This window comes from Pan troglodytes, chromosome 5 (assembly GCF_028858775.2).
Source record: "Pan troglodytes isolate AG18354 chromosome 5, NHGRI_mPanTro3-v2.0_pri, whole genome shotgun sequence".
NCBI classification, from domain to species: Eukaryota; Metazoa; Chordata; class Mammalia; order Primates; family Hominidae; genus Pan; species Pan troglodytes.
In genome coordinates this window covers 48,517,100-48,544,051 of record NC_072403.2, presented here as the reverse complement: position 1 = coordinate 48,544,051, position 26,952 = coordinate 48,517,100, and the positions used below count along the sequence as shown (strand labels likewise).

General features: G+C 38.3%; 1 protein-coding gene across 15 annotated transcripts in view; it reads right to left on the bottom strand.

Annotated features, from left to right (window-relative positions):
- UBR2 (ubiquitin protein ligase E3 component n-recognin 2) overlaps positions 1-26,952 on the bottom strand; it is a 130,325-nt gene that overhangs the window by 37,368 nt on the left and 66,005 nt on the right. For 14 of the 15 annotated variants that reach the window (XR_010158016.1, XR_010158017.1, XR_010158018.1 and 11 more), the window contains 14 exons: positions 21,693-21,856; positions 21,504-21,603; positions 18,883-19,011; positions 17,234-17,417; positions 14,162-14,223; positions 12,764-12,874; positions 11,941-12,006; positions 10,087-10,209; positions 9,887-9,950; positions 8,828-8,952; positions 6,226-6,278; positions 3,990-4,092; positions 2,296-2,344; positions 1,722-1,876 (listed from right to left, as the gene is read on the bottom strand). Coding sequence is in view for 10 of the 15 variants with exons in the window: in XM_016955519.4 (XP_016811008.2) it covers positions 1,722-1,876; positions 2,296-2,344; positions 3,990-4,092; positions 6,226-6,278; positions 8,828-8,952; positions 9,887-9,950; positions 10,087-10,209; positions 11,941-12,006; positions 12,764-12,874; positions 14,162-14,223; positions 17,234-17,417; positions 18,883-19,011; positions 21,504-21,603; positions 21,693-21,856 (1,488 nt within the window). In the remaining 5 variants the exon portion in view is untranslated. The remainder of the gene's footprint in view (positions 1-1,721; positions 1,877-2,295; positions 2,345-3,989; positions 4,093-6,225; positions 6,279-8,827; positions 8,953-9,886; positions 9,951-10,086; positions 10,210-11,940; positions 12,007-12,763; positions 12,875-14,161; positions 14,224-17,233; positions 17,418-18,882; positions 19,012-21,503; positions 21,604-21,692; positions 21,857-26,952) is intronic. The other variant, XR_010158020.1, reaches the window with a different exon arrangement.

Sequence of the window (26,952 nt, the reverse complement as noted above, 5' to 3'; positions counted from 1 at the left end):
TGTCAGAGACTTGGAAGAACTAGGTGACATAAAGCAAGTGTACATGTAAGGTAAATATTGTTCACACCTCTTTTCTCCATTATTTCCCACAAATCTTTTGTTCATGTAATGCTGACAGTACACGACAGCTAGTACAGCTGTACTGGTAACGAGCTAGTACACCACAGCTCCATGCTTTTACACTTTAAATATGCTTATAGATAAATAGGAGGGCATTATAAGAATACACACATCTTAGCCAGTGAGACAAAAAGAAAGAATGATAGCTACTCAGTCTCCCGAGGAGGGCTCCAAAATTTGAATCTGAATCCTGGTTTTACTGCTTTCAAGCTATTAATATATACTCTAAGGGAACGCCTCTGAGCCCAAGTCATCATCTTTAGCCTTGGAAAAAAAAGCTTCCCTCTAGAGTTCTGAGGATTACAAATACTGTATGCAGAATGCTTAGCATGGCCAGGCACGGTGGCTCACGCCTTGTAATCCTAGCACTTTGGGAGGCCGAGGTGAGTGGATCACCTGACGCTGGGAGTTCGAGACTAGCCTGGCCAACATGGTGAAACCCTGTCTCTACTAAAAATACAAAAAATTAGCTGGGCTTCGTGACAGGCGCCTGTACTCCCAACTACTTGGGAGGCTGAGGCAGGAGAATTGCTTGAACCCGGGAGGCAGAAGTTGCAGTGAGCCAAGATCACACCATTGTACTCCAGCCTGGGTGACAAGAGCAAAACTGTCTCAAAAAAAAAAAAAAAAAAAAAAAAAGGGCTTAGCATGGAATAGGGCATAAAGTAGGCATTCTATTTAATGAATAATTGTTATATCACTTAGTAGATTAATATGGGAAGTTAATGGAACCTCATTGAAACTTGGCTTCCTCATCTAACAATGAGAAAAAAGTTGTATCTATTCATGGGTTGTTGTGTGAATTCAATGAGATAGTGTACGAACGGCTTACATTAAAACTATAAAGTAAAATACAAACAAGGGGCTGGGCATAGTGGCTCACGCATGTAATCCCAATACTTGGGGAGGCCGAGGGGGGAGGATTGCTTGAGTCTGGGAGTTTGAGACCAGCCTGGGGAACATGGCAAAACTGTCTCTACCAAAAAACAGAAATTAGGCAGATGTTGTGATGCATGCCTGTAATCCCAGGTACTTGGGATACTGAGGTGGCGGGATCACTTGAACCCAGGAGGCAGAGGTTGCAGTGAGCCAAGATTGCACCACTGCACTCCGGCTTCCTGGGTGACAAAGCCAGATCCTGTCACAAAAACACAAAAACAAAAATAACACAAACAAGGTTCCAGACTTGCCACTTAACTAGCTATAGGACCGTTTAAGTCTATCAGTGTCAGTTTCTTCAACTACAAAGTAAGGATACGGATGATTCAAAAAAAATTTTTGTTTTGGAAAATAATTAGATTAGAAACATATATAACAGATAACACATTTTATCAATATCAGAGTACTACATATATAAAGACAAGGACCAATCTAGGAGAGAACAACTGCCCAGTGGGACTGAGGTAATAACAACCATGTGGTATAAAAAAATCTGTTTGGCACTTGTTTTCACTGTCAGACACAAAAGCAGTAACAATATATTCAAGTTAGGAAAACACAATACATTTCGGCCTAGTTTTCCTGTGTATAGATACAGACAAGAATATTTTGCTTGTACTATAAAATACTAAAATATAAATAATAAATGTCTTCAAACCTACCCTTTGCAGCATGGACTCTGACCAGGCATATCCATTATGTTCCACAGCCCATTGCAGAATTGTTCCCATGATGCACAACATGACATCTGACTGCAAAATGTTAACCAGGCTTGCAAACAGAGGGCAGAATGGAGGCAACACCGGAGGTGGGAGTGCTGAAAATACAGTTGTTATTATTGGTTTCTTTTACAGAACATGCTTTAGAAACTATCTCTTTGTTACTTTTGATAGTTTTAACTCAAAGAATATTCATTAACACACACCTTAAAGCTATTATTTTACATTCTCAAGGTCAAATGCATAAAAAGAGCCACGTAAGTAGCAGCAGTACAGAAGAAAGTCTATCTTTTCCCCTAGAAAGGTCTTAAGATCTGAGATAACATCAACCCAGAGGACTCAGCACAAACTATTTCTATGTTAACATATTTATTATTCCTCTGAATAGGAGGTTATTCACTAGGAAAGCTTACATTTAAATATTCATTCCACCAAGGACAATCATCATAGTTAACAGAAAACAATGTTTAACAAGTAAAAAAGATGGGCAAGACATTTTCAGAAAGATTAAAAATACCTGTATCTTCTCTATTTTGTCTTTTCAATTTCCGTTGCGCTTCTTCTGCCTAATAAAAAATAAAGTTATTTGGACCAGGAATTAGTAATGCCCACCACCACACCTGGTTAATTTTTATATTTTTAGTAGAGATGGGGTTTCACTATGTTGGCCAGGCTGGTCTTGAACTCCTGAGCTTGTGATCTGCCCACCTCAGCCTCCCAAAGTGCTGGGATTACAGGCGTGAGCCAATGTGTCTGGCCAAGGATGAACATCTAAAATCAGAAAATAACACAACAGAGGCTGGGGCGTGGCAGCTCACACCTGTAATCCCAGCACTTTGGGAGGCCAAGACAGGTGGCTCACCTGAGGTCAGGAGTTCGAGAGCAGCCTGGCCAATGCGGAGAATCCCCATCTCTACTAAAAATACAAAAATTGGCCAGGCGTGGTGGCACACACCTGTAATCCTAGCTACTCAGGAGGCTGGGGCAGGATAATTGCTTGAACCTGGGAGGCAGGGGCTGTAGTGAGCCGAGGTCTGCACTCCAGCCTGGGTAACAGAGTGAGACCCTATCTCAAAAAAAAAAAAAAAAAAAAACAGATATCTATTTTTAAGTTCTAGTCCTCCCCCAAACGGATACACCAAGGTTAATTTTTTTTTTTTAACTACAAGAATCTCCAAATGAGTTCTCTATTACTTTAAATTAGAAGGGAAACATATACTTAAATAAGTACAAACTTATTTAAGTTTGAACTCTATGACTTCATCAAAAACTAAATAAAAGCTTTATGTTTAAGTTTTATTTAATGCTGTTTATTGGAAAACCATTTTAAAAGAAGACTGCTAAAAGGCAGATTTTTTTTTTTTTTTTTTTTTTTGAGATACGGTCTCACTCCCATCATCCAAGCTGGAATGCAGTGGTGCAATCGTAGCTCATTGCAGTCTTGACCTCCTGGGCTCAAGTGATCCTCCTATCTCAGCCTCCTGAGTAGCTGGGACGAGAAGTGCCTGACACCATGCCTGGCTAATTTTTGTATTTTTAGTAGACATGGGATTTCAACATGTTGGCCAGGCTGATCTCGAACTCCTGAGCTCAAGCGATCTGCCCGCCTCAGCCTCCCAAAGTGCTGGGATTACATGCCCCACCAAAAAGGCAAAATTTAATTACCTAGGAATGATTAGAAAAGCTCCATGAATCTCTATGAAAAAGTGTTAAATAATACCAATTCTGAAATGTGCATAAAATGGATTAACTGATTATAATACAGGTTGAAAATTTGTTTTAAAAAACTATACCCATATATGTATAGGTATGTATTATATAGATCTTATATACATATGTACAAAACGCTAGGGGGAAACTCCAAAATGTTAGGTGAGGGTATTTTAAGTAATTTCTACTTTCTTCTTTATATTTTATATTTTCCAAATTCCCTACAATAAAAATGTATCATTTTTCAATCTGCAAAAGCAGTAAAAAAGTTGTTTAGGAAAAAAAAATTCAAGCCAGATACAGTGGTGCATGCCTGTAATCTCATCTACTCAAGAGGCTGAGGTGGGAGAATTGCTTGAGCCCAGGAGTTTGAGGTTGCAATGCTCTATAATGGCATTGTGAATAGCCACTAAACTCTAGCCTGGGCAACATGGTGAAACCTCATCTCTTAAGAAAAACAATGCAATCCTTCCCTGCTACATTTTTAATTTTCCCAATTACCTTGGACTGTTCTGCCCTTGAAAAGTGATAGAAATACAAGTTGAACTCTTTGGCACATTCTGGTTTCAGTTCATACATGCCTCGTCCTGTTAATCCAGGTTTCCTGTGAAAGAAAGGACCTTAGAATATTATTACCAAAGCCATACACTTATTTATGAGAGATAGTCTTGGATATTAGAACAAGAAAGCAGAGCTCTCATATACTGCTGGTGGGTGTTAAGCTACAACTATTTTCAGTGGGTTGATTTGGCAATCTAAATCCGAGTTCTACATGCATCTGTTTTATTTAGCATGCCCACTTGGAGTTTATCCTAACTAGACAAGTGAACGTGATGGACACTGCAGTGGCAACAATTAAAAAGTCTAATAACGTGAAATAACAAATTACAACATCTCCAAACAACTGAACACCATTAACAGTGATGATAATTTCTCTATTTTCACATGTAAAGACTTCCGTGTTGTTTTATTAAGCAGAAAAAAGCAGGTACACTATTGGGGTTTAGAGAACTTTCCTAAGCAAGTTATAAAACCCAGAAGCCAATTGAGACAGAGTTTTAAAAACAGAAAGTTAAAAAACAAGGGACAGACTGGAAGAAAGTACTGTGATGTATTAAATAAGAATTGACATTTCTAATATATAATACTTTTGGAACAATAAGATAGGGACAAACAACCATAAAGAAAAATGCATTAAAGTATGAAAAAACAAATGGCCAATAAACACATGAAAAGAAGCTCAACTTCACTGTTAATTAGAGTAACGCAAATTAAAATAAGGTACTAAAAGACTGCTCATATTAAAGTGTTGACAAAGTTGCAGGGCACTCTTTATACACTTCTAGTCAGAGTGTAAATCGAGGACTTTTTTGGGAAGGCAATTAGGAGGTATGTACCAAAATGTAATACAAGCTTTCATTTTGATCTAGCTAATCCTCAAAGAAACACTTTCACAGTCAAAGATACACTTGTTAATGCTGTATGTACAAGGATTTTCAATATTTGTTTATAAGAGAAAATCTGGAAGCTATGTATTATAGGGAAGAGGTTAGATACATTACAGTACACGACTACAAGGAAGTGAAAAAGGGCCTGGCACCATAGCTCATGCCAGTAATCTCAGCACTTTTGAGAGGCCGAGGCGGGCTGGATCATCTGAAGTTAGGAGTTTGAGACGAGCCTGGTCAACAGGGCAAAACCCCATGTCTACTAAAAATACAAAAATTAGCCAGGTGCGGTGGCGGGCGCCTGTAATCCCAGCTACTTGGGAGGCTGAGGCAGGAGAATTGCTTGGACCTAGGAGGCGGAGGTTGCAGTGAGCCAAGACCGTGCCACTGCACTTGAGTCTCGCTTTGTCACCCAGGCTGAAGTGAAAAAGGATGAAGTATGCCTATATGTACTGACAAAGTATATTACGTAAAAACTAAAAAAACCCCATAAAACCAACAACCCGCCCCCCCAAAGACACAAATACATGGAAACATTCCATTATTTAATTTTTAAAAAGGTTATAGAATAGTAAATATGAAATGAACCCATTTTTTGTTATAAATATGTGCTCCAAGTATAGAAAAAAAATTTAGAAAGATATACATCTAAACATAATAGAAATCATCTGAGTGGCTGGATTACAGGTAATATTTTTTCTTTGTATTTTTCCATATTTTTTCTAAAAGCAAGTATTGTCTTTATAACCAACAAAAAATAAACACACTATCTTCAAAAATTTATAGTGGGTTAAAAAAATGAATACATTGTCATTGGGGTAGGAAGCAAAGAAAAAACAGGCTTAAGAAACTGCTTCAATATCTTTAAGGGTATAAACCAGTTTATTGACTGGGGAAGACTGTGGACACTGGAGAAGGTGGCATTGAGAGGCTATCCCACAATTTAGGCAGCACATTCAAATGGAAACAAAGCAGTTTTAAGAAATTACAATGCATTTACTTAGATCACTGCTGAGGTTAATTTTTACTATTTGAAACCATCAGCTATGAACACCTATTCTGAATGTGACGAAAACCCTCACAACGTCACTTTACGTTGCTGAGTACAGGGTGAGATCAGAAAAGTGAAATGTCAGTGAGAAATCTAATTCAGAGCTATAATTTGAAAATGTCTGTCAATCTCTGAAAGCTGCAACTTCATTCTCAGTTGAATCAAAGAAAACACTCTAAGAAAAATGAATGTACTGGAAAAGTAAAAAAGAATGTGAAATAATAGGAAGTAAACTCACTTGAAATGGGCAACTGCTTCGATTACACTCTCCATGCCAGTCTCCTTGTTCTCCTAAAGGTACAGGACACAAGTGTGTTTCATGTTAATAATAACTACTAGCACTCTGAGCATTGTGTTTTATCTCATTGACCCTCATAACAACCTAAGGTAGATACACCTTATCTCCATTTTTACAGATGAGGATTCCATAGCAAATACAATGATTAATACAAAACTAGACATACTTACTTGGCAAGCTGATGTTTATTCAAATTGATGTATTATTTTTAAATACATAAAATAGATAAAACTTTATGATTTTTTAAAAGTCACTACCATATAGAATCAAGGTAAGAGCTTTCTAAAGGAATTAAATGAAAACACAAAGTATATAAAACATTTAAAAAAGTTTATGTAAAATACGTCTGGTATTTTATAAAATAGTTGCACTAATTTCTTGTCTATTTTCAGTACAACAGCACTTCCCAAATCATCATATCTCATTCACGGTAAGATATTAATAGGAATTCTGTGAATAAATAATTCTTTAAAATGTTTGGGAAATACAGTTACAATCACTTTATTTTTTATTTTTTTGAGACAGAGTCTCGCATTGTTACCCAGGCTGGAGTGCAATGGCATGATCTTGGCTCACTGCAACCTCCACCTTCCAGGTCCAAGCAATTCTCCTGCCTCAGCCTACCAAGTAGCTGGGATTACAGGCGCCTGCCACCACACTTGGCTAATTTTTTTTTTTTTTTTTTTTTTTTTTTTTTTTTTTTTTTTTTTTTTTTAGTAGCGATGGGGTTTAACTGTGTTGGCCAGGCTGGTCTTAAACTCCTGACTTCGTGATCCGCCCACCTTGGTCTCCCAAACTGTTGGGATTACAGGCGTGAGCCACTGTGCCCGGCCGACAATCTTAAACCACTTAAAAAATGCTTTTTGAAATTTTATTGTTCCTTAAAGCTTAGGCTAAATTATAACTGCTTCCTAATTGAACAACTTGGAATTCACTTCCTGCATTAAAGCAGTACAAGTAATTTTTATCTTGACTAGATATTTAGTGACATTAAGGAATTATTCATCATTCGGCCAGGTGTGGTGGCTCATGCCTGTAATCCCAGCACTTTGGGAGGCTGAGGTGGGCAGATCACTTGAGGCCAGGAGTTCGAGACCAGCCTGGACAACATAGAGAACCCCCATCTCTACTAAAAACACAAAAATTAGCCGGGCATGGTGGCGTGCGCCTGTAATCCCAGCTACTTGGGAGGCTGAGGCATGAGAATTGCTTGACCTCGGGTGGCAGAGGTTATAGTAAGCCAAGATCATGCCATTGTACTCTAGCCTGGGTGACCGAGCCAGACTCTGTCTATCTCTCTCTCTCTCTCTATATATATATATATAAACATATATGTAAATTATTGTTTTTAAAAGTGTGATAACATAAAGATAGGGTTTTTAAGAGTCCTCATTTTCTAGATCAGAGTTTTTCAACCTCAGCACTACTGACATTCAGATCAGATATGCTGTAGAGGGTTGTCCTGGGTATTGTAGGATGCTTAGCAGTATCCCTGGCCTCTACCCACTAGATACCAGTAGCATTCCACATCCTGCCCTGAGTAGCGACATTCACAGATGTCCCCTGGGGGGGCAAAATTGTCCTCAGTTGAGAATCACTGTTTTAGATACATATAGTCCTATTTATAGATGAAATGGTAAATATAGTATTCTCTAGGAAATAATACAGTGGGGCACAGAGGTTAGTGGATGGGTATAGATGAAACCAGACTGGCCTCTGTTGAAGCTGGTGATGGGTTTGTTATACTACATTTTTTAATCTCTATAGATGTTTGAAATATTTATAATACAAAGTTTAAAAGTATTACTATGCAACAAAGATAAGATAGGTTGAAATCTCAGAAAAATAAATATTAATTAAGGTTGAAGGTTTTGATCTATGTTTCAAATTAGGGCAAACATTTTGGAAAGCCTCCATGAAAATAAAGTCTCTTCTCAATTATAAGGGTTGAGTTTCTGAAAAGCCCCATGGCTGAAATATAGGTTGCTGAGGAACTTATCACCCCTGGAAGGAAAAACAGTTGCAATTTAACCTATGAATGTCCTTTTCACTATTATTTTACATTCACTAAAATGAAACAAGGGCTCGTCATTAAGAAGACTCTCTGGAGGCCAAGAAGGAAAAAGCTTAGGAAAACATTATTTATTCTACTCAACATAGGTGAGTAGGCACTTCTGACTCCCTTCCTCAATATACTAGGTTACAAAGCATTATCCACACCCATAGCAACTTTGTACTAAAGACCCTATAATGACCTCTTTCTGTGGGGTACAAACTTTAGTTCTGAGGTTTGGGCTTACTTTTTGTTTAGTGTCCTTACCTTCTTCAAGGCTTTATTGTAAAAGATTCTATTACTATTCTGTTTTCTACTCCTATTCTCTTTTTCTAATTATTCATAATAAGAGTGCCTGGAATTATACACATCCCATGACAATAGATTTTACAATTGTGAGAAAGGTATACAGAAGTAAATCTATAGATACTAGACTGATAGGCAGGGAAAAGTTTCTACAGTTTTCTTTTTAGAAATGTAGGTACTTACATCTTCAGGTAAAGACTTTACCAATTCACTATGAGCCATAGGCTTGATACTCAACTGATGGATAATCTCTCGCTTGATTTCATCTGTAGCATTTACCTGTCCAACTCCAGGACTAAATCTCTCTCCTGTCAAAAATGGAAAAGTACATATACATACATTTAACATAATCACAATACTTTTGTGATATATACTTATAATTCATGCAGCATGTTATATTTCTCTAAGTCTGTCTGAGCAATGGGAAAGTAATGACTGTTCTGGCAATAAGCCAGGGAGAGAGCAGCTCCTGACCATGCTTCTGCGTCTCAGACCCAAAACGTAAGGGCAGGCTTTAGGTAGTGGAGAGAGCTCTTGTTGCTGTTTTGAAAGAATGGGATCAGAAATGTGGGAAGGGATTAAATGTGGTCAAGGAAACTGCATTTACCCCATTCTCCTTGTGGCAGCAAGGAGGGAGAGCCTTCCTTTCTCCTACTATCTAGTGGCAAATAAAATATCAACTTCGGAGACCTTCCTCATTGGTATCATCTCCTGACAGTAGCCAGGATTCTCTGCTCTATGGACTACAGGGGGTCTAAAACAGTAGTAAAGGACTGAAAATATAGGTAATAAGGAAAGAAATCCACATTTATTAGCCATAGGTCTCCTTTAGCTTGGAATTATTGTATCTGAAGTCAAGAAGATACTTTTGTACCACAAACCCATGGAGAGAAACATAGTTAAGATATAAATCAAGAGTAAATAGATCTTAAATATCCTATTCCTTGATTACTAAATTCTCCTGTCCCCCGCTCCCCACCCCCCGCACCACCTCGCAAAATACAGTCTTCCAGTTTATTCTGCTTCAGTAGTTGTATTTTCTCCTTCTTCCAAAGCACCACGGTGCTATTACTCTCAATATTACAGTAACCAGAGGGGAGAAAAAGAGAAATATTCCAATCCTCTTCCCCTAAGACTGAGCATCCTCTCAAAACAAAGGAAACACAGGCCAGAAATTCCAAACTATTTGCTACTATAAACGTCAATGTAATTTATTAAATGCCTCAAACAATTTAAACTTACCAACAAGCATTATAATGAGGTATAGCATTTCTTCTATTAGAGTATTGTTCTGCTGAACAACATCCTATAACAAGTGAGGGAAGATAAAGTTCAGAGATAAGAATATGCATATTGCATAATCTCAGAGGATTAACATATCCAAAAAGAAGGAAAGATGCTTCTTTAGCAATGTGTTGTGGTTTCATAAAACACGTTCTTACCTTATGGGTAATCTCAGAACTAAATCTTTTTCCATAGTCTGGAGTACTGAAAATCTGATAAAGTTCAAAGCGGCTGAGCATGATCATCAGGAAATGATTTGGATCCATCATGGAGACACCTGTCTTTTTTTTTTTTTAATGTTTGAGATAAAGGAAAAGAGGAAGGTCAAAAGGGCCACTATTGAAACAATTAGTGAGAGATAGTTTGGCTTGCCCAAGAGAAAGCAGTTTACCAATCCTAAAAGGTTCACCAATCCCAATAAAAGATGAAAACCCATTTAACCTCAATCCTTACTTGTGGTAGCAGGCAAGTGTGGAAAGGAATCTAAATTGGTAAAACAAAATACAAACAAGCCCCAAACCTAAGCCCACCCAGCACAGTAACACAGACTATGAGTTCTCTTTCCTTCTAATGCTTTAAAATAATTGTATTCCTATGAATTCAGTGCCAAAATTTTATTTTGGGGTTCTCTGATCACCGTTTGGACTTGGAAATGTGGTATATTAATTAACCTTCTAGTATTTTAAAAATACAGATCATATTAAACTATTATCAAGATCTCCTAACCTATTTTTTTCTGGTAAGCATTATACTGACTGAAGTGACAGCTTTTAAATATTAGTTTCAATTCTCTTTTAATTCCATTTGTATAAATTATAAATAAACCTAGATTTTGTTCTGAACTAATATTTTTTTGAAATATACATTTCTTGACTTTATTTTTATTTATTTATTTTTTGAGACGGAGTCTCACTCTGTCGCCCAGGTTGGAGTCCAGTGGAGTGATCTCAGCTCATTGCAACCTCCGCCTCCCAAGTTTAAGTGATTCTCCTGTCTTGGCCTCCCAAGTAGCTGGGACTACAGGCGCATGACACCATGCCAGGCTAATTTTTGTAACTTTAGTAGAGACAGGGTTTCACCATGTTGGCCAGGCTGGACTCAAACTCCTGACCTCAGGTGATCCACATGCCTCAGCCTCCCAAAAGGCTGGGATTACAGGTGTGAGCCTCTGTGCCTAGCCAGCTTTATTTTTCTATAATGACTAAATCCATTCAGCAGTATCAGAGAACAACTACTATGTGACAAGCACTATGCAAGGCAAAAGGGACAAAAAAAGAAACAAGATATAACTGCCATGGTTTGGTGGGGTGGGGGTAGGGTGCTGAAGAGTAAACAGTAATCACAGTCCAGGGTTGTGAGTGCTACGGCAGGGTTAAATTCCATGCTAGGGTCCTCACAAAAGGGACACGTAGCCAAGTTTTAGTGTGTCAGGGAAGGCTTCCTGGAGGAAGTAATGCTAAAGTAAACACAAAGACAAGCAGGAAAATACGTTAGCTACGTAAATGGAAAAAGAAGGGGTGGGTAACTTAGGGAGCAAAAGAAATAAATACGCAGAGTTTAAGATGTATGAGAATATGGCAAATTCAGGGAACTTCAATGCAGTTAAGTATCGCAGTCCTGAACATTAGTTTAAGGGGTTTAAACTAAGAGGTTTAACATTAGTACATTAGTTAAAGAACCAGAGGACAATGAAGAAAGGATGGCTTTCAGGTATATGACTTTAGCAACTAGGTAGACTGTGGAACAATTCACCAAGGTAGGGAAGTGAAGACAGGAGGAAGGTATGGAGGAAACATGAGGAGTTATTCTGAATACGTTTAATATGAAGTGTGTCTAGGAAATATAGATGGAAATGATCTAAAGGCTGTTAGCCATATGAGTTTGGAGCTTAGGAGACAGGGCTAGGCTGGAGTTGTAGATTTGGGAGTGATCACAAGTGACTGAATTCTATGGAAATAACAAGAAGCAAAGATTCCCCACAACCTTTAAGTTCAATGCTTTTAATTCATTACCTGAAGCATTACTACATCCTTGTCAAACATCTCACGTCTGCATTTCACATTATGGTAGTAATAAATCTAAAAAAAAAGTAATTATATTGAGTAAATAGTTTTTATTGGTTCAGGCTCTCTCTAATCCTTCCCCAAAAGCACAAGTTGGTACAAGAATGTGTGCATGTGTGTGATGTGGTTTGTCTAACAATTAACATTATCTTAGTAAAGATTAATTAATTACAGATTTTCACATTACAGTGGTCATGATATGGTTCACATTTTGCAGCTAACTTGCTGGGTTTCTGAATAAAGTAAAAGGTTGTGGTCTGAGGAAGGTTAGGAGCTACCAAACACAGGAGAAAAACAAAATCTGTTTATGGCTATACCACCCCAAATGTGCCAGATCTTGTCTGATCTTGGAAAAAAAAAAATTCATTCCATAAAATTTATTCATTCTATAAAAATTCATTTATAGGCCTATGTGAGGTCTATAAAAAGTAAAACCTCAATTTTACAGCTATATTAAAAGGCCTTTTATCTTTTAATTCAATTTGATTTAAATAGGTAAAATCTGGATTTTTATTTTTTAATATCCAACTTTGTCCCAAAAAATTATTTCAAGTAAAAGTCATGACCACTGTTGTTCATTTCTACTTTTTCCATTATTTCTTGACAAACTATGAATAAAAGTTTTAAGAAACTTTTTTGTTTTATCATTAATCTTTTCAAACAATTTTAATATAGATACTCAGCTTTCACTGACTAAGTCCACTGAAAATTACAACCTTCACAGAAGCCAAGAATGGAATGAAAACTCTTCATAGAATTAGAAAACACTTACCTGGTTTACTAGAGAGAACCCATTTCTTCTCCACATTCCGGCATGTACTTGGGCACACAGAACAAGACATCTAAGAGGGTGTTCTATCAACATGGGTGGGCTAAGTTCACTCTATATATACAAAAAATAAAAAAACAGAAAACAAAAAAAAACACACACATAAAATCAGTTCTAAAAAGAAGTTTGGTCGATAGGGATAAATGCTTTTATAAAACACAATATAAATTATTATTATTATTTTTTTTTGAGACAGAGTCTCACTCTGTCACCCAGGCTTTAGTGCAGTGGTGCGATCTCAGCCTCCCAGGTTCAAGCCATTCTCCTGCCTCAGCCTCCCGAGTAGCTGGGAGTACAGGCATAAGCCAACACGCTTGGCCAATTTTTGTATTTTTAGTAGAGATGGGGACTCGCCATGTTGGCTAGGTTGGTCTTGAACTCCTGACCTCAGGTGATCCACCCACCTCAGCTTCCCAAAGTGCTGCGATTACAGGTGTGGGCCACTGTGCCCGGCCTTATTTATTTTAATTATTTTAAGATATGTTTGTGTGATGGTTAGTTTTATATATCAACTTAGCAAGGCTATGATATCCCATTTATGGTCAACACCAATCTAATGTTGCTATGAAGGTATTTTTTACACATGATTAACATTTAAATCATAGACTGGCTGAGCATGGTAGCTCGCACCTGTAATCTCAGCACTTTGGGAGGCTGAGGCAGGTGGATCACCTGAGATCAGGAGTTCCAGACCAGCCTGGGCAACATGGTGAAACCCTGTCTCTACTAAAAATACAAAAATTAGCTGGGAGTGGTGGCAGGCACCTGTATTCCAGCTTCTTGGGAGGCTGAGGCAGGAGAATTCCTTAAACCACGGAGGTAGAGGTTGCAGTGAGCCGAGATCGCGCCACTGCATTCCAGCCTGGGTGACAGAGTGAGACTCCGTCTCAAAAAAAAAAAAAAAAAAAAAAAAAAAAAAAATCATAGACTCTGAGTAAAGCAGATTACCCTCCAAACATGGGTGGGCTTCATTAGTTCAGTTGAAGGCCTTGAGAAAAGACTGACGTCTCCCATGGAAGAAGGAATTCTGCCTTTATGACAGCCACTGTACTCAAGACTGCAACATCAACTCTTCCCTGGGTCTCTCCAGTCTGCTAGGCTCCCCTGCATATTTCAGACTTGCCAGATTTCAGCCCCAACAATTTCATGAGCCAGTTCCTTACAACAAATCTCTGTCTCTCTCTCTCTATATATGTATCTATACACACACACACACACACACACACATCTTACTGGTTCTGTTCCTCTGGAGAACCCAAACTAAAAATGCGTTTCAAAGTGATTCCAAATACAAAGAACATAATAAATAAGTATTCACTTTTAAATGTAAGCACCACTTACTAGAGGTAGGAGCTCTGGAAATTTATATGCCACTTCACTTTTGCTTAATAATACATGTAAACCTGCATGAAAGAACAAACAAAAAACAGTATTTCAATCAGTAAAAATCATTTACGAAAAATACCCTAAATATTCACTCAACTTTATATCTAACTTCTTTTCTCTTTGGGAACCTATCAAATTACCAATTAAGATAGAAAATGATCTATATTCATAAGAGGCTTTTTATTATTACTATTATTTTTTTGAGATGGAGTCTCGCTCTGTCACCCGGCTGGAGTGCAGTGGCGCGATCTTGGATCACTGTAAGCTCCGCCTCCCGGGTTCACGCCATTCTCCTGCCTCAGCCTCCTGAGTAGCTGGGACCACAGGCACCCGCCACCACACCCGGCTAATAAAAGAGGCTTTTTAATGCTTCTCATGAATCTGTTATCAAAGGCACACTTAGAACTAGTCTTAGTTGTATGTACTAATACACACCGATGACATTTTAAAAGCTATCAAAACAATTTATATACACGTTATGCCAGCTTTAAGAGTTGTATTTCACTGGGCCATGGAATTTGTTCCCATTTAAAGTATAGCAGTGAGAGATCCTTCTGGCCACTGATCGGAGAAACTGGCCCTGGAATTCACGGTCCTTACTGATACTGACCTTTGAATTAAGTTCCCCAGAACTTTTGGTTTAGGATCAAAGCCTCCTTAGTTTCTAACCTCAAGGGATCTTGGCTGACTGCAACCTCTGCCTCCCAGGTTCAAGCGATTCTCCTGCCTCAGCCTCCTGAGCAGAGCAGCTGGGACTACAGGTGCTAATTTTTTTATTTTTAGTAGAGACGGGGTTTTGCCATGTTGGCCAGGCTGGTCTCGAACTCCTGACCTCAGGTGATCTGCTGGCCTCGGCCTCCCAAAGTGCTGGGATTACAGGCATAAGCCACCACGCCCAGCCTTCAGTTCATTCTGAATGTGTTGTTTATGCTATTGCTTAAACAGAGGACACCCTTTAAAGTCTTATCAATATATAATGGCCATTTACTCAAGCCTGGTTTGAGGCTTTCTTCATCTAGGAAAACTTGCACTACTAATGCCATTCTAATAGCTTATTCTCAACATTTACTGCTCCATTTGTAAATGTTGTAAATGCTCAACATTTACAAACTCCATTAGCACTTGCTTCAAACTGTCCATGAACTGTTTTGTGTTGGTTTACTTAGATTTCCAATTAGATTATAAGCAGTTAGGCTAAGGTTTATGAAATACCATGAAATGAATACTCAAAAATATTCACACAACAGCTTTGAGGGAGGTAAAAACCTAGGCAGAAATTAGTACATTTTTAGAGTACTGACTTTTTTCACTGTAGATAACTATCAGCATCAGCTTCCTCCCATAAAATTAGACTTTTTTTTTTTTTTGAGACAGAGTCTCACTCTGATTTTTAAAGGCAGAAGAGATCAGTGGCTCAGTTGGAGACAGGACTCATTACTCAATTTCTTGCCTTTTTTTTTTTTTAAGGGCATGTGCAGGGCATGCCACGCTGCGCCTGCTTGCTACTTCCACACGCATGCCTCACTTTCTTGCCTTCTGTCCAATACTTTTCCACAACACCATGCCATCAATTGCCTGTGTTGAGGATTGACAGTTCAGTTGCTCAAAACACTTATAAAAACAAAACTGGGCCTGAACAAGTTATAGAAATAAGAGAGATTTCTTCTTACGATCATGATTTCATTCTAGGTAATGGTCTATTGTACCATTTTATATTCATATGTCTAGGAATAACAACTTTATAAGCCTCAGAGTAAGTAATTATCTTAAATTACCATGACTTCAATAATATACCCATGGCAAGGATCTATCAGTGGGATAATGTGATAGGTCTCAGAACAATGAAAAAAAAAATGCCTTCAGAATGAAAGAGGAATCATTACTACTGACCCCATGTACATTAAAAGGATAATGAAGGAATATTAACAACTCTAGGCCCACAAATCTGATAACTTAGATGAAATGGATCAATTCCTTGAAAGACACAGACTACCAAAACTCACACAAGGAGAAACAGATAACCTAAACAGGCCCGTATCTATTAAAGAAATTGAGTCAATTATTAATAACCTTCCAAAACCTAAAGCATCAGATGAGATGACTTCACTGGTGAATTCTGTCAAACATTTAAGGAAGAAATGAAACAAACTCTCTACAATCTCCTCCAGAAAACAAAAAACAAAAAACAAAAAACACACCCTCACATCACATTAAGCTACTGAGCCACAAACTTAACATAAACTACATATTTTACAATGAGTAAGAATACCTTCAAAATTTCTTTCTGTTCTCTGAGTTAAAACGGAACTAAAGAAAACAACAGTGTGCGAGCAAGAAAAGAATACCTAGAATCAAGAAATATGAAAGCTGTACTGAAATGAGTCTGCAGAGATGGATAAGTGCATATTCAAAGTCTTTGGCCATGTAAGATGGCAGCTTCAGACATTCTACCAATTAATTACAAGTGGCTTATAAATCAACTACTTGAAATTAAAAGAATTATCACCCCATTATGTCCTTGTTCTTGACCTGTTGCGTAAAAAGCTATCAATAAATATATGAAACAGCTCAGAGGGAGAGGAAAAAAAGGAGAATAGAAAACCTAGGGTGGCTTCAAGTGATTAGCAATTGCTTAAGTGACAGATTAATTTGAATGGTAACAACATAGACTTTGAAGCTGGATTCGATGAAATGATAAAACATGTGGTATCTGTAGTTGTCTAAAGAAGCACTATGGTATAATGGCTATAAACATGGCCTCTGGTGCCAAACTTCCTCATAATGCCAACTGATTCTTTCTTGTTGTGTGACTTACTAAGCAAGTCACTCTCTATGCCTCTGTCTTCCCATCTATGAAGCAAGCTTAATAATAATACCTACTTCACAGGATGATGTGATGATTGGATAAGTTAATGATGTAGAAATCACAGAATAACATCTGGCACAAAGTAAGTATTCACAGATATTAACCACAAACAACAATTTAAAAGATAATTTTAGGGTTTTATTTTAGGGGAAATGCTTTACCTGCAAGTAAGCGAGAAACTGGGAGGTGAATGCTAACTTTTTCTTGGGAAACACAGTATCTGATAGTTTCCACTGAATGTCCACAAATGCTTAGTGTGATTGGCTGTTCACCATCAGTATAACCACCATGACACTGCATCAGTACAGCGAGACATTTCTTGTAAGCTTCAATTAACACTTTTTCCTAAAAAAGAGGGTTTTTCTGTAAGTTACTCAAAAGGTTGAGTTTTTACAACATTGAATAAGCACCTTAAATTCAGTGAGTAAGTACCTCAAATAACAATATGGGCAAAACCAAACTCAATCCTCCCTCCCAAATTTGGTCCCTCTTCCAGTGTCCCTCATCTCAGTGAATGATACATTTACTCATATAGTGCAGAAATCTAGAAGTTATTCCAATACCCTCCTTTCCCCCATTCCCCATTGTCCAATCTATTACCAAGCTGGCAACTTCATCTTCTAAGTTTCTCTCAAAACTTGCTACTTTTCTCTATCTCTAGTAACTCCAAGGCATTGCCAAGCATCTCTCTCTATTAAATTCCTGCTTTGACTCTTGCCCCCTTCATCCATTCTCCATACAGAGCAATTTTAAAAAACATGTAAATTGAATCATGTCACTGTATGGAGAATGGATAAAGGGGGCAAGAGTTGAAGCAGGGAATTTAATAGAGAGATGGTAATCTCTAAAGGCTTCCCACTTCAATTCAAATAAAATGCAGGCTGAGTGTGGTGGCTCACGCTGGTAATTCCAAGACTTTGGGAGGCCGAGGCAAGCAGATCGCTTGAGCCCAGGAATTCAAGACCAGCCTGGGTAACACGGCGAAGCCCTGTCTCTACAAAAAATAGAAAAATTAGCCAGGTGTGGTGGTGTGTGCCTGTTGTCCCAGCTACTTGGGAGGCTGAGGTGGGAGGATCACCTAAGCCCAGGGAGGTTGAGGCTGCAGTGAGCCGGGATTGCACCACTGCACTCTGGCCTGGGCAACAGAGTGAGCTGTGTCTCAAAAAAACAAAACAAAACAAAACAAAAACCATGGCCAAGGCCCCGAAAAATCACTCCTGTGCCCAAATCTCTGTTCTCTACTTCTGTGCTCCAACCACAGACCTTTCTATAGCTCCTAGGACTACCCTAGTCCCTGTCATCACAGACTATAATGCAGCTGTCTTCTCAGTCAGGAATATCATTTACTCATTGTTCCATTAACTTTTACAGATTGTTCAGACTTTACAGAAACCTCCCTAACCTCATAATGTATACAGGCTCTCATCTAGACTTTATCACCAAAGGAAGGCCAAAATAATTTTAAGACACAGGACAAATGTACCAATAATAAAACTTTATTTTTGAATAAATTTAGAAACTACCATTTTTATATCCTCAAAGTCTAGAAGGGATTATGGAAAAAAAACAAAGATAGTTACATTAGGGAAGAGACAATCTGGATTATTTCTTTCTCTATTTTTCAAGTTTTTCCTCAGGCTGTAGAATTTTAAAATTTTACTGAGTTTATAGGTGGAGAAGGAAAATACGCTGTTTAATGAACTAAGTATCACCACTATTTTCTCCAGATCTCCTTGAAATTTACTTAGGATTCTGCTTATTCCTCCCTCTTCCACTTTCCTCCTATTCCCCGCACCCAGAAGAAACTCACATCTGAAGCACACCAGTCCTGCATCATTGAAATGACATGTGTTAATTTCATTTGTAGTGTGAAGGCTGCTTCCCACTCTGGTTCCATTTCAATATGTTGTCCTACTTGACGTGTAATTGGATCCATTCCCTTAAAGGAAGTGAAAAAATTATATATGAATGAAAATTATAGTTGTTCTTTTATATGGAAACCTAAGAAGTAATGTAGGAGAAATATATATTGATTATAAAAACATAGAAGGTATAAGTTTTAACAGGAAACTTCAAGTACTATGAGAAATAATAGCTTTTAAAATTACGTGTTTATATAATATTCTCTAAAATATAAATTTAGAAATCCCAATAAACGCATTATTTCAGAGGTATCATCTGAGATCTGTTTTAGGCAATAAAATACTTCAATATTTCACTGCAATAATCCTTCCTTTTTAGCTCTATGGTCTACAGAAAAAATTGTTAAAAGAAATGTGACAAGCTTTTAAAATGTTATTGAATTTATAACTGTATTTTATAATAAAGTTTTAATATTATGTCCTAATATGCAATTAAAAGTTTTCACAGAGCCTGAAAGAAGGCAAAACAATAAATAGCTTTTAATTAAAATTACTGTTCAGAAACTAGCCTAACTATTCTAGTATGTCAGAACTTATTAAACAATAGAGAATACAGAATACTTCAAGTATCAAAAATGACCAAAGTAGCTATTGTTTTCACAGATACATGAAAAACATAGTAGTATTATAATAAACACCCATGAACTACCACCCAACCTAGGAACTAGAATGGTAAGTCAGGCCAGACATGGTGGCCCACGCCTGTAATCCCAGCACTTTGGGAGGCCGAGGCGGGTGGATCACTTGAGGTCAGGAATTCAAGACCAGCCTGGCCAACATGGCGAAACCCTGTCTCTACTAACAATACAAAAATGAGCTAGGTGTGGTGGCGTGCACCTGTAATCCCAGCTACTCAGGAGGCTGAGGCAGAAGAATTGCTTGAACCTGGGAGGCAGAAGTTGCAGTGAGCCAAGATCGCGCCACTGCACTCCCACCTGGGCGATAGAGCAAACCTCCACCTCCAAAATAAATAAATAAATAAAAATAAATTCAAACAAATAAAAATAAAAATGGTAAGTCAACTTTGGTCATTCCTTTTCTTAAGAAAGCCAGGTGGCTACTAAAGAAATCATAATAGTACTTGCTCAGATTTTTAGAGACGTCACCTATCTTCTTACAGTTATAACTGGTTAAATATACCTGTTCGTTTCTACTTCTAGATTCTGTTTTGTATATAGGGATGTTTCCTAAAAAGAGAATTAAACAGGGGAAAAAGGTCTACACTGTATTATATAAATACCACATGAAGGAGAGAAAAAGAAACATGGAAACATTAAAAAGCAAAATCAAAAACCACTACAGTTTCTCAAATAACTTGACTATACTTCCAAGAAAGCATATTAAAAAAATAAACTTGTAACCGCTAAAGAAAGAACATTAGTGGAATCCAAAGAAATATAAAAGTGGCTGGCGCAGTGGCTCATGCCTGTAATCCCAGCACATTGGGAGCCCGAGGTGGGCAGATCACTTGAGGTCAGGAGTTTGAAATCAGCCTGGACAACTTGGTGAAACCTCCTCTCTACTAAAAATACACAAAATAGCCAGGCATGGTGGCAGGTGCCTGTAATCCCAGCTACTCAGAAAGCTGAGGTCAGAGAATCACTTGAACCCAGGAGGCGGAGGTTGCAGTGAGCCAGGATTGTGCCATTGTACTCCAGCCTGGGCAACAGAGTGAAAAACTATGTCTCAAACAAAACAAAACAAAAAACAAACAAAAAAAACAACCCCAAAAACTGGCCAGGTGCGGTGGCTCATGCCGGTAATCCCAGCACTCTGGGAGGTTGAGGTGGGTGGATCACTTGAGGTCAGGAGTTCGAGACCAGCCTGGACAACTTGGTGAAACCCTATCTCTATTAAAAATACAAAAAATTAGCTGGTGTGGTGGTGTATACCTGTAATCCCAGCTATTTGAGAGGCTGAGGCAGGATATTCACTTGAACTCTGGAGGTGGAGATTGCAGTGAGCTGAGATTGCGCCACTGCACTCCAGCCTGGGCGACAGAGTGAGACTCCATCTCATAAACAAAACAAAACAAAAAAAAAACCAACACAGAAAAAACCCAAGAGCAGTAGATGCCGGAATCTTTGCTGGGATCTCCTTTGCTCCACACCTTTCTAAGAATCTCCAATTAAAGAGGAGCTTCCTGGTCAGAATTGCAGCCATCCAAATTGATATTTTGGAAATGTGCACGAAATGAAAAGATGCGCAGACAGAAAGCTGTTCATTTCAATGAACAACAACAACAACAAAGAAGCTGGGCCTGGGCCCGTGACTGCGCCTCTAGTCCCAGGCAACTTTGGAGGCTGAGGCAGGAGAACTGCCAGAGACCAGGAGTTCAAAGGTATAGTACACTATGGTTGTGTCTATGACTAGCCACTACACTCCACCCTGGGCAACACAGTGAGACCCCCATCTCTTAAAAAGAAAAAGAAAAATTAAAAAAAAAAAAAAAAGAGAAAAGAGAAAAAAAAAAAAAAGGAAAAAGAAAAGTGTAACAGTTTTTACATACCTGCATACATTTTAGTAATTCCAAAAAGGCATCAAACCCTTCTAGGAACTTCTGCCTCAGCTCATCTGACCATTCAGTTGGTTTGCTAATTAACACATACCTGAACAAGATAAAAGTGACAGTGGCAATTAACATAAACATTGACTTTCTATAAATTGCAACTGGTTTAATAATTAAATGAAAACTTACTTGAGATCTAAAATAAGGCTCTGTACTCTCCTAAATTTGAAGGCTTGTAAAGCAGTGTATCGTTCAAACTGAAATCTGCCCTGGGCATCTCGATGTCTCAAATGATCCATAAAAGTCTTAATGATAATGCTCATCAAGTTTTCTTCTGTGATGAGCATTCGAGCCTAAAAACAAAGTTTATCAGAGTGCATGGTAATCAAAAACTATGTACTAGGAAGACTAAAAAAAAAGTCACCAACATTGTTTAGCTCCTTCAGTTTAAACCTTTTTCAACACAACTATATATCATAAATGCATTACTGTGTATTTCTAAATAACAATTACTTACTCCAATTGCCATGTGTATGAAGCAACAATTATACCAGATGCCAGAAAGATGCCAGAATGTTAGAAGACAGTTCCAAGGCTCATTACTCAAAGATAATTCAGGGTGGGGGCTCTGAATCAGGCTGCAAATTTTCCTTAACTGAGTCATTTAGACACCTATAATGGTATGGTATAGTTATTCTAGGATCCAGAGGTTTACGACACAGATTCTCTAGAACTCAGTATGAAACAATATTTTCTCTTTATTTCCTTAGTTGAGATTTATTTTTTGTTTGTGTGTGTGTGCATGTGTGTACATATATATTTTTTTTAATAAGCAAATACATGTAAATCATACTAAATGCAACAGGGAGTCTCCTAGCTCTTGAGGTCTTCTTTCTAAAGGCAAATCTTGTTAATCGTAGTTCCTTGCATATTCTTGCAGAGATGGTATATGTATGTGTATTTTATATATATATATAATTACAGAACCTGTATTTATATATATATATAAAATCAGAGTATATACTACATAATACACACACATATATAAAATGTATAAATACATAAAGTGTGTATTAAGTATACACAAGTATGTATATCTATCTTTTTCCTATAAAAGATAGCATATTATATTGTTTTGTACATTTTTTTACTTGATATGGGACAATGTCCCATATCAGTTCATACAAATGCTCGTCATTCTTTTTAACCAGGTCTACTTTTGTATCAGATTTTATTTAGCCAAGCTTTTACTGGTCAGACATTTGGGTTGTTTCCAGTTTTATGCTATTAAAAAAGATGTTGCAACAAATATCCACTGTGTATAGTTGTAGGAATATTTATAGAATAATTTCCTAAAAGTGGAAGTAATCGGTTAAAGAGTATGCACATAATAAATTTTAATGATATCACCAAATTGTTTCCACAAAGAGGCTCAACAATTTCTCTTTCTACCTACAATGTGGGCCATGCCCTCTCATGCCCTCCATAACACAATATAACTTCAAACATTTTGCTCTTTGCCATTTTGATAGTGTTAATCTCTGCCCTAATAGAGTCAGAAAGTCTAATGTTACTTTGAATACTTCATTTTGCACTCTGATACAAAAGATCATGGATCCTCACCCTGACATTTTCCAGCCTCAACAGCTAATCTCTCCTAGGATTCTAGAGTGTTATTGATGCCGGGTGACAACTTAAACAGGCCTCGCATAAGTCAAGATGAGGTAATTAGCAACAGAAAAAGTTTCATCAAAACGTAGAACAAGGCCAGGTGCAGTAGCTCACGTCTGTAATGCCAGCACTTTGGGAGGCTGAGGCAGGCAGATTATTTGAGCCCAGTTCGAGACCAGCCTGGGCAACACAGTGAAACCCTGTCTCTATAAAAAATAAAACAATTAGCTGGGTGTGGTGGCATGTACCTGTATTCCCAGCTACCTGGGAGGCTGAGATGGGAAAATCACCTGAGCCTGGGAGGTCAAGGCTGCAGTGAGCCATGATCACACCACTCCAGCCTGGGCGACAGAGTGAGACCCTGTCTTAAAAACAAAAAACAAAAAACCCCCAAATAAGCAGAAACAAAAATGCAGAAGACAGAAGTCTAAGAATATATTAAAACTGTATTCTAATATAGATGTTAAATTCTAAAGTCAGCAGATAAGTAGAAAATCTGTAAATATAAAACTGACTTTGAAAACTTCAGGACTTAAAGCAGGCAGTAAGAGGAAGTTTGGTGGAGAGACAATATTGTTAGAATGTAAACCCCCACCAAATCAAGGCACTTACTAGCATTTTTAGTTTCAGGTGAATGTTAACAGAGATGGTTCACATACTGCACAATTTTGGATTAGATTCTAATTGTCTTTAGGGGTATCAAAAAAAAAAAAAATAGGCTGGGTGCAGTGGCTTATGCCTGTTATCCCAGCAAGGGAGGCCGAGGTGGGTGGATCACCTAAGGTTAGGAGTTCGAGACTAGTTTGGCCAACATGGTGAAACCATATCTCTACTAAAAAACACAAAAATTAGCTGGGCGTGGTGGTGGGCTCCTGTAATCCCAGCTACTCGGGAGGCTGAGACAGGAGAACCGCTTGAACTCAGGAGGCAGAGGTTGCAGTGAACCGAGATCATGCCATTGCACTCCAGCCTAGGCGACAGAGCAAGACTCTCTCAATTAAAAAAAAAAAAAAGTAAATAATGATAGAGTGGTTCATTACTACTACTACTACTACTACTACTACTACTACTACTACTGCTACTACTACTACTACGATGGTTCATTACTAATGTCCCATTAAAACAGGAAGTAGCTGGCCACAGTGGCTCATGTCTATAGTTCCAGCTACTTGTGAGGCTGAGGTTGAGGACTGCTTGAGCTCAGGATTTCGAGGCCAGCCTGGGCAACACAGCAAGGCCTTGACTCTTAAAAACAAACGAAAACCCCAAAAACCAAAACCAAAACAAAAACCAGGGGAGTTATTCAGGCATTTCTACTTCTAAAAGATAACAAAAGAAGCACATATTTCAAAGTTATAAACAGAAAAGAAAAATAAAAGACCTTAGGTTCTCAGCTTTATCACCTTATGCTAAGAAATTGTTGCTAACCTTTCAAAGTAATTTTCAACATTAAATACCAAACATTATTTGGTATTTAGTCTTGGTATATATTTCTTGTACTTAACACTTACCCTAAAAAATTATTTTTTTTTTTTTGAGACAGAGTTTTGCTTTGTCACCCAGGCTGGAGTGCAGTGGCATAATCTTGGCTCACTGCAATCTCCTCCTCCAGGGTTCAAGTAATCCTCCCACCTCAGCCTCCTAAGTAGCTAGGATTACAGGTGTGTGCCACCATGCTTGGCTAATTTTTTACATATATTTAGTAGAGACAGGTTTTCACCAAGTTGTCTAGGCTGATCTTGAAGTCTTGACCTCAAGTGATCTGCCTGCCTCGGCCTCCCAAAGTGCTGGGATTACAGGTGTGCGCCACTGTGCCTGGCCTTTCTTAATTTTTATGCCTACCATTCACTTTGCTTTAAAAAGCATTACCACTATCAGCCGGGCACAGTGGCTCACGCCTGTAATCTGAACACTTTGGGAGGCTGAGGTGGGCGGATCACTTGAGGTCAGGAGTTCCAGACCTGTCTGGCCAACATGGCGAAACCCCCTCTCTACTAAAAATTAAAAAATTACCCAGGCATGGTGGCGGGCACCTATAATCCCAGCTACTAGGGAAGCTGAGGCTGGAGAACTGCTTGAACCCAGGAGGCGGAGGTTGCAGTGAGCCCAGATCATGCCACTGCACTCCAGCGTGGATGACAAGAGCGAAACTCTATCTCAAAACAAAAACAAAAACAAAAAAAACCCTGATTATATTAATTACAGTTTTTATTCATTTTATATGATTCATATTCAATTTTGTATTGCAAGGCTCATTACCTATTTAACAGCATATTCAAAATGGGCCAAATTCTCCCATAAGACTCTGAAAAATACAACTGAATAATAATAATCATCTATGCTTATACTTTTAAACTAAACATGCCATAGCATACAGGGATAATGCTGACTGAACACATATTTAATAAATTAGAACAACTATCATACTCTAATCACTTGAATTATAAGCACTATTTTTTTTTTTTTTTTTGAGTCAGAGCCTCACTCTGTCGCTCAGACTAGAGTGCAGTGGCATGATCTTGGCTCACTGCAACCTCCACCTCACGGGTTCAAGCAATTCTCCTGTCTCAGCCACCTGAGTAGCTAGGATTACCAGCACCTGCCACCATGCCCAGCTAATTTTTTGTATTTTTAGAAGAGACGGGGTTTCACCATGTTGGCCAAGCTGGTCTCGAACTCCTGACCTCAAGTGATCCTCCCACCTTTGCCTCCCAAAGTGCTGGGATTACAGGCATGAGCCACTGTGCCTGGCCAGTACTGGGTCTTGACCAAAGGTCTTGACCAAACTAAAAATGAAGACTGTGTTAATTGTAAGGTAATTGTGATTCAAAAGGTACCACTGCTGTAAAACATTCCACTAATATCTAGGGCAAGTTATTTTTAACCAGGGATGTGCATAATAATTATTAACGGAGTTTTGTTTTTTTTTTAAAGAACTATAAAAGTATTCTTTCAGTCATGATGAAGTAGCTTGAGGATGACCAACATTTCCACCAAGAACAACTAGAAACGCTTAATAAAAGTAAAAAAAAGTTTGAAATCACTAGAGAGCTGCTGAGACAAGGACTCCAGGAGATAAAACCAGGGAGAAAGGGAACTGCACAAGGAGGTGAGCCAGCATTCTGCAGCTGCTTTTCCCTCAGCATTTGTCTATTCTGGGAGTGGGGTAAGAGGGGATTTAAGATCCCAAGAAAAAAACAAAGCTACCTTTGCAAAAACTGTTAACAGTGAGAAAATTATGACAATGAAAGAGATCTGACCTAATTGACTTCATCTTGCCTTTAATCTCCAAAACTGCCCTTATTCATTCCTGGGTGCAGGCCAAACTAACTTTGGGAGGAATGTGGTTTACAGTTTAACTTTAAAACAAAGACTTTAAAGACTTTAAAACAAAGGCTGGGTGTGGTGGCTCATGCCTGTAATGCTAGTACTTTGGGAGGCTGGGGTGGGAGGATCATTTGAGCCCAGGAGTTCAAGACCAGCCCAGGCAACATAGCAAGACATTGTCTCTACTAAAAATAAGAGATAAAAAAAAAAAAAACTTAGCCAGGTGTGTAGTGGCGCACACTTGTAGTCCCAGCTACTCAGGAAACTGAGGCAGGAGGTTGGCTTGAATTTGGGTGGTCGAGGCTGCAGTGGGCCACGATTGCACCACTGCACTCTAGCCTGGGCAACAGAGCGAGACCCTGACTCAAAAAACAAAACAAACCAAAAAAACAAACAAAGACGGTAATAGACTCTCCCTGAAACAAACTCCCTCCTTGCTTGGGAACCAGAC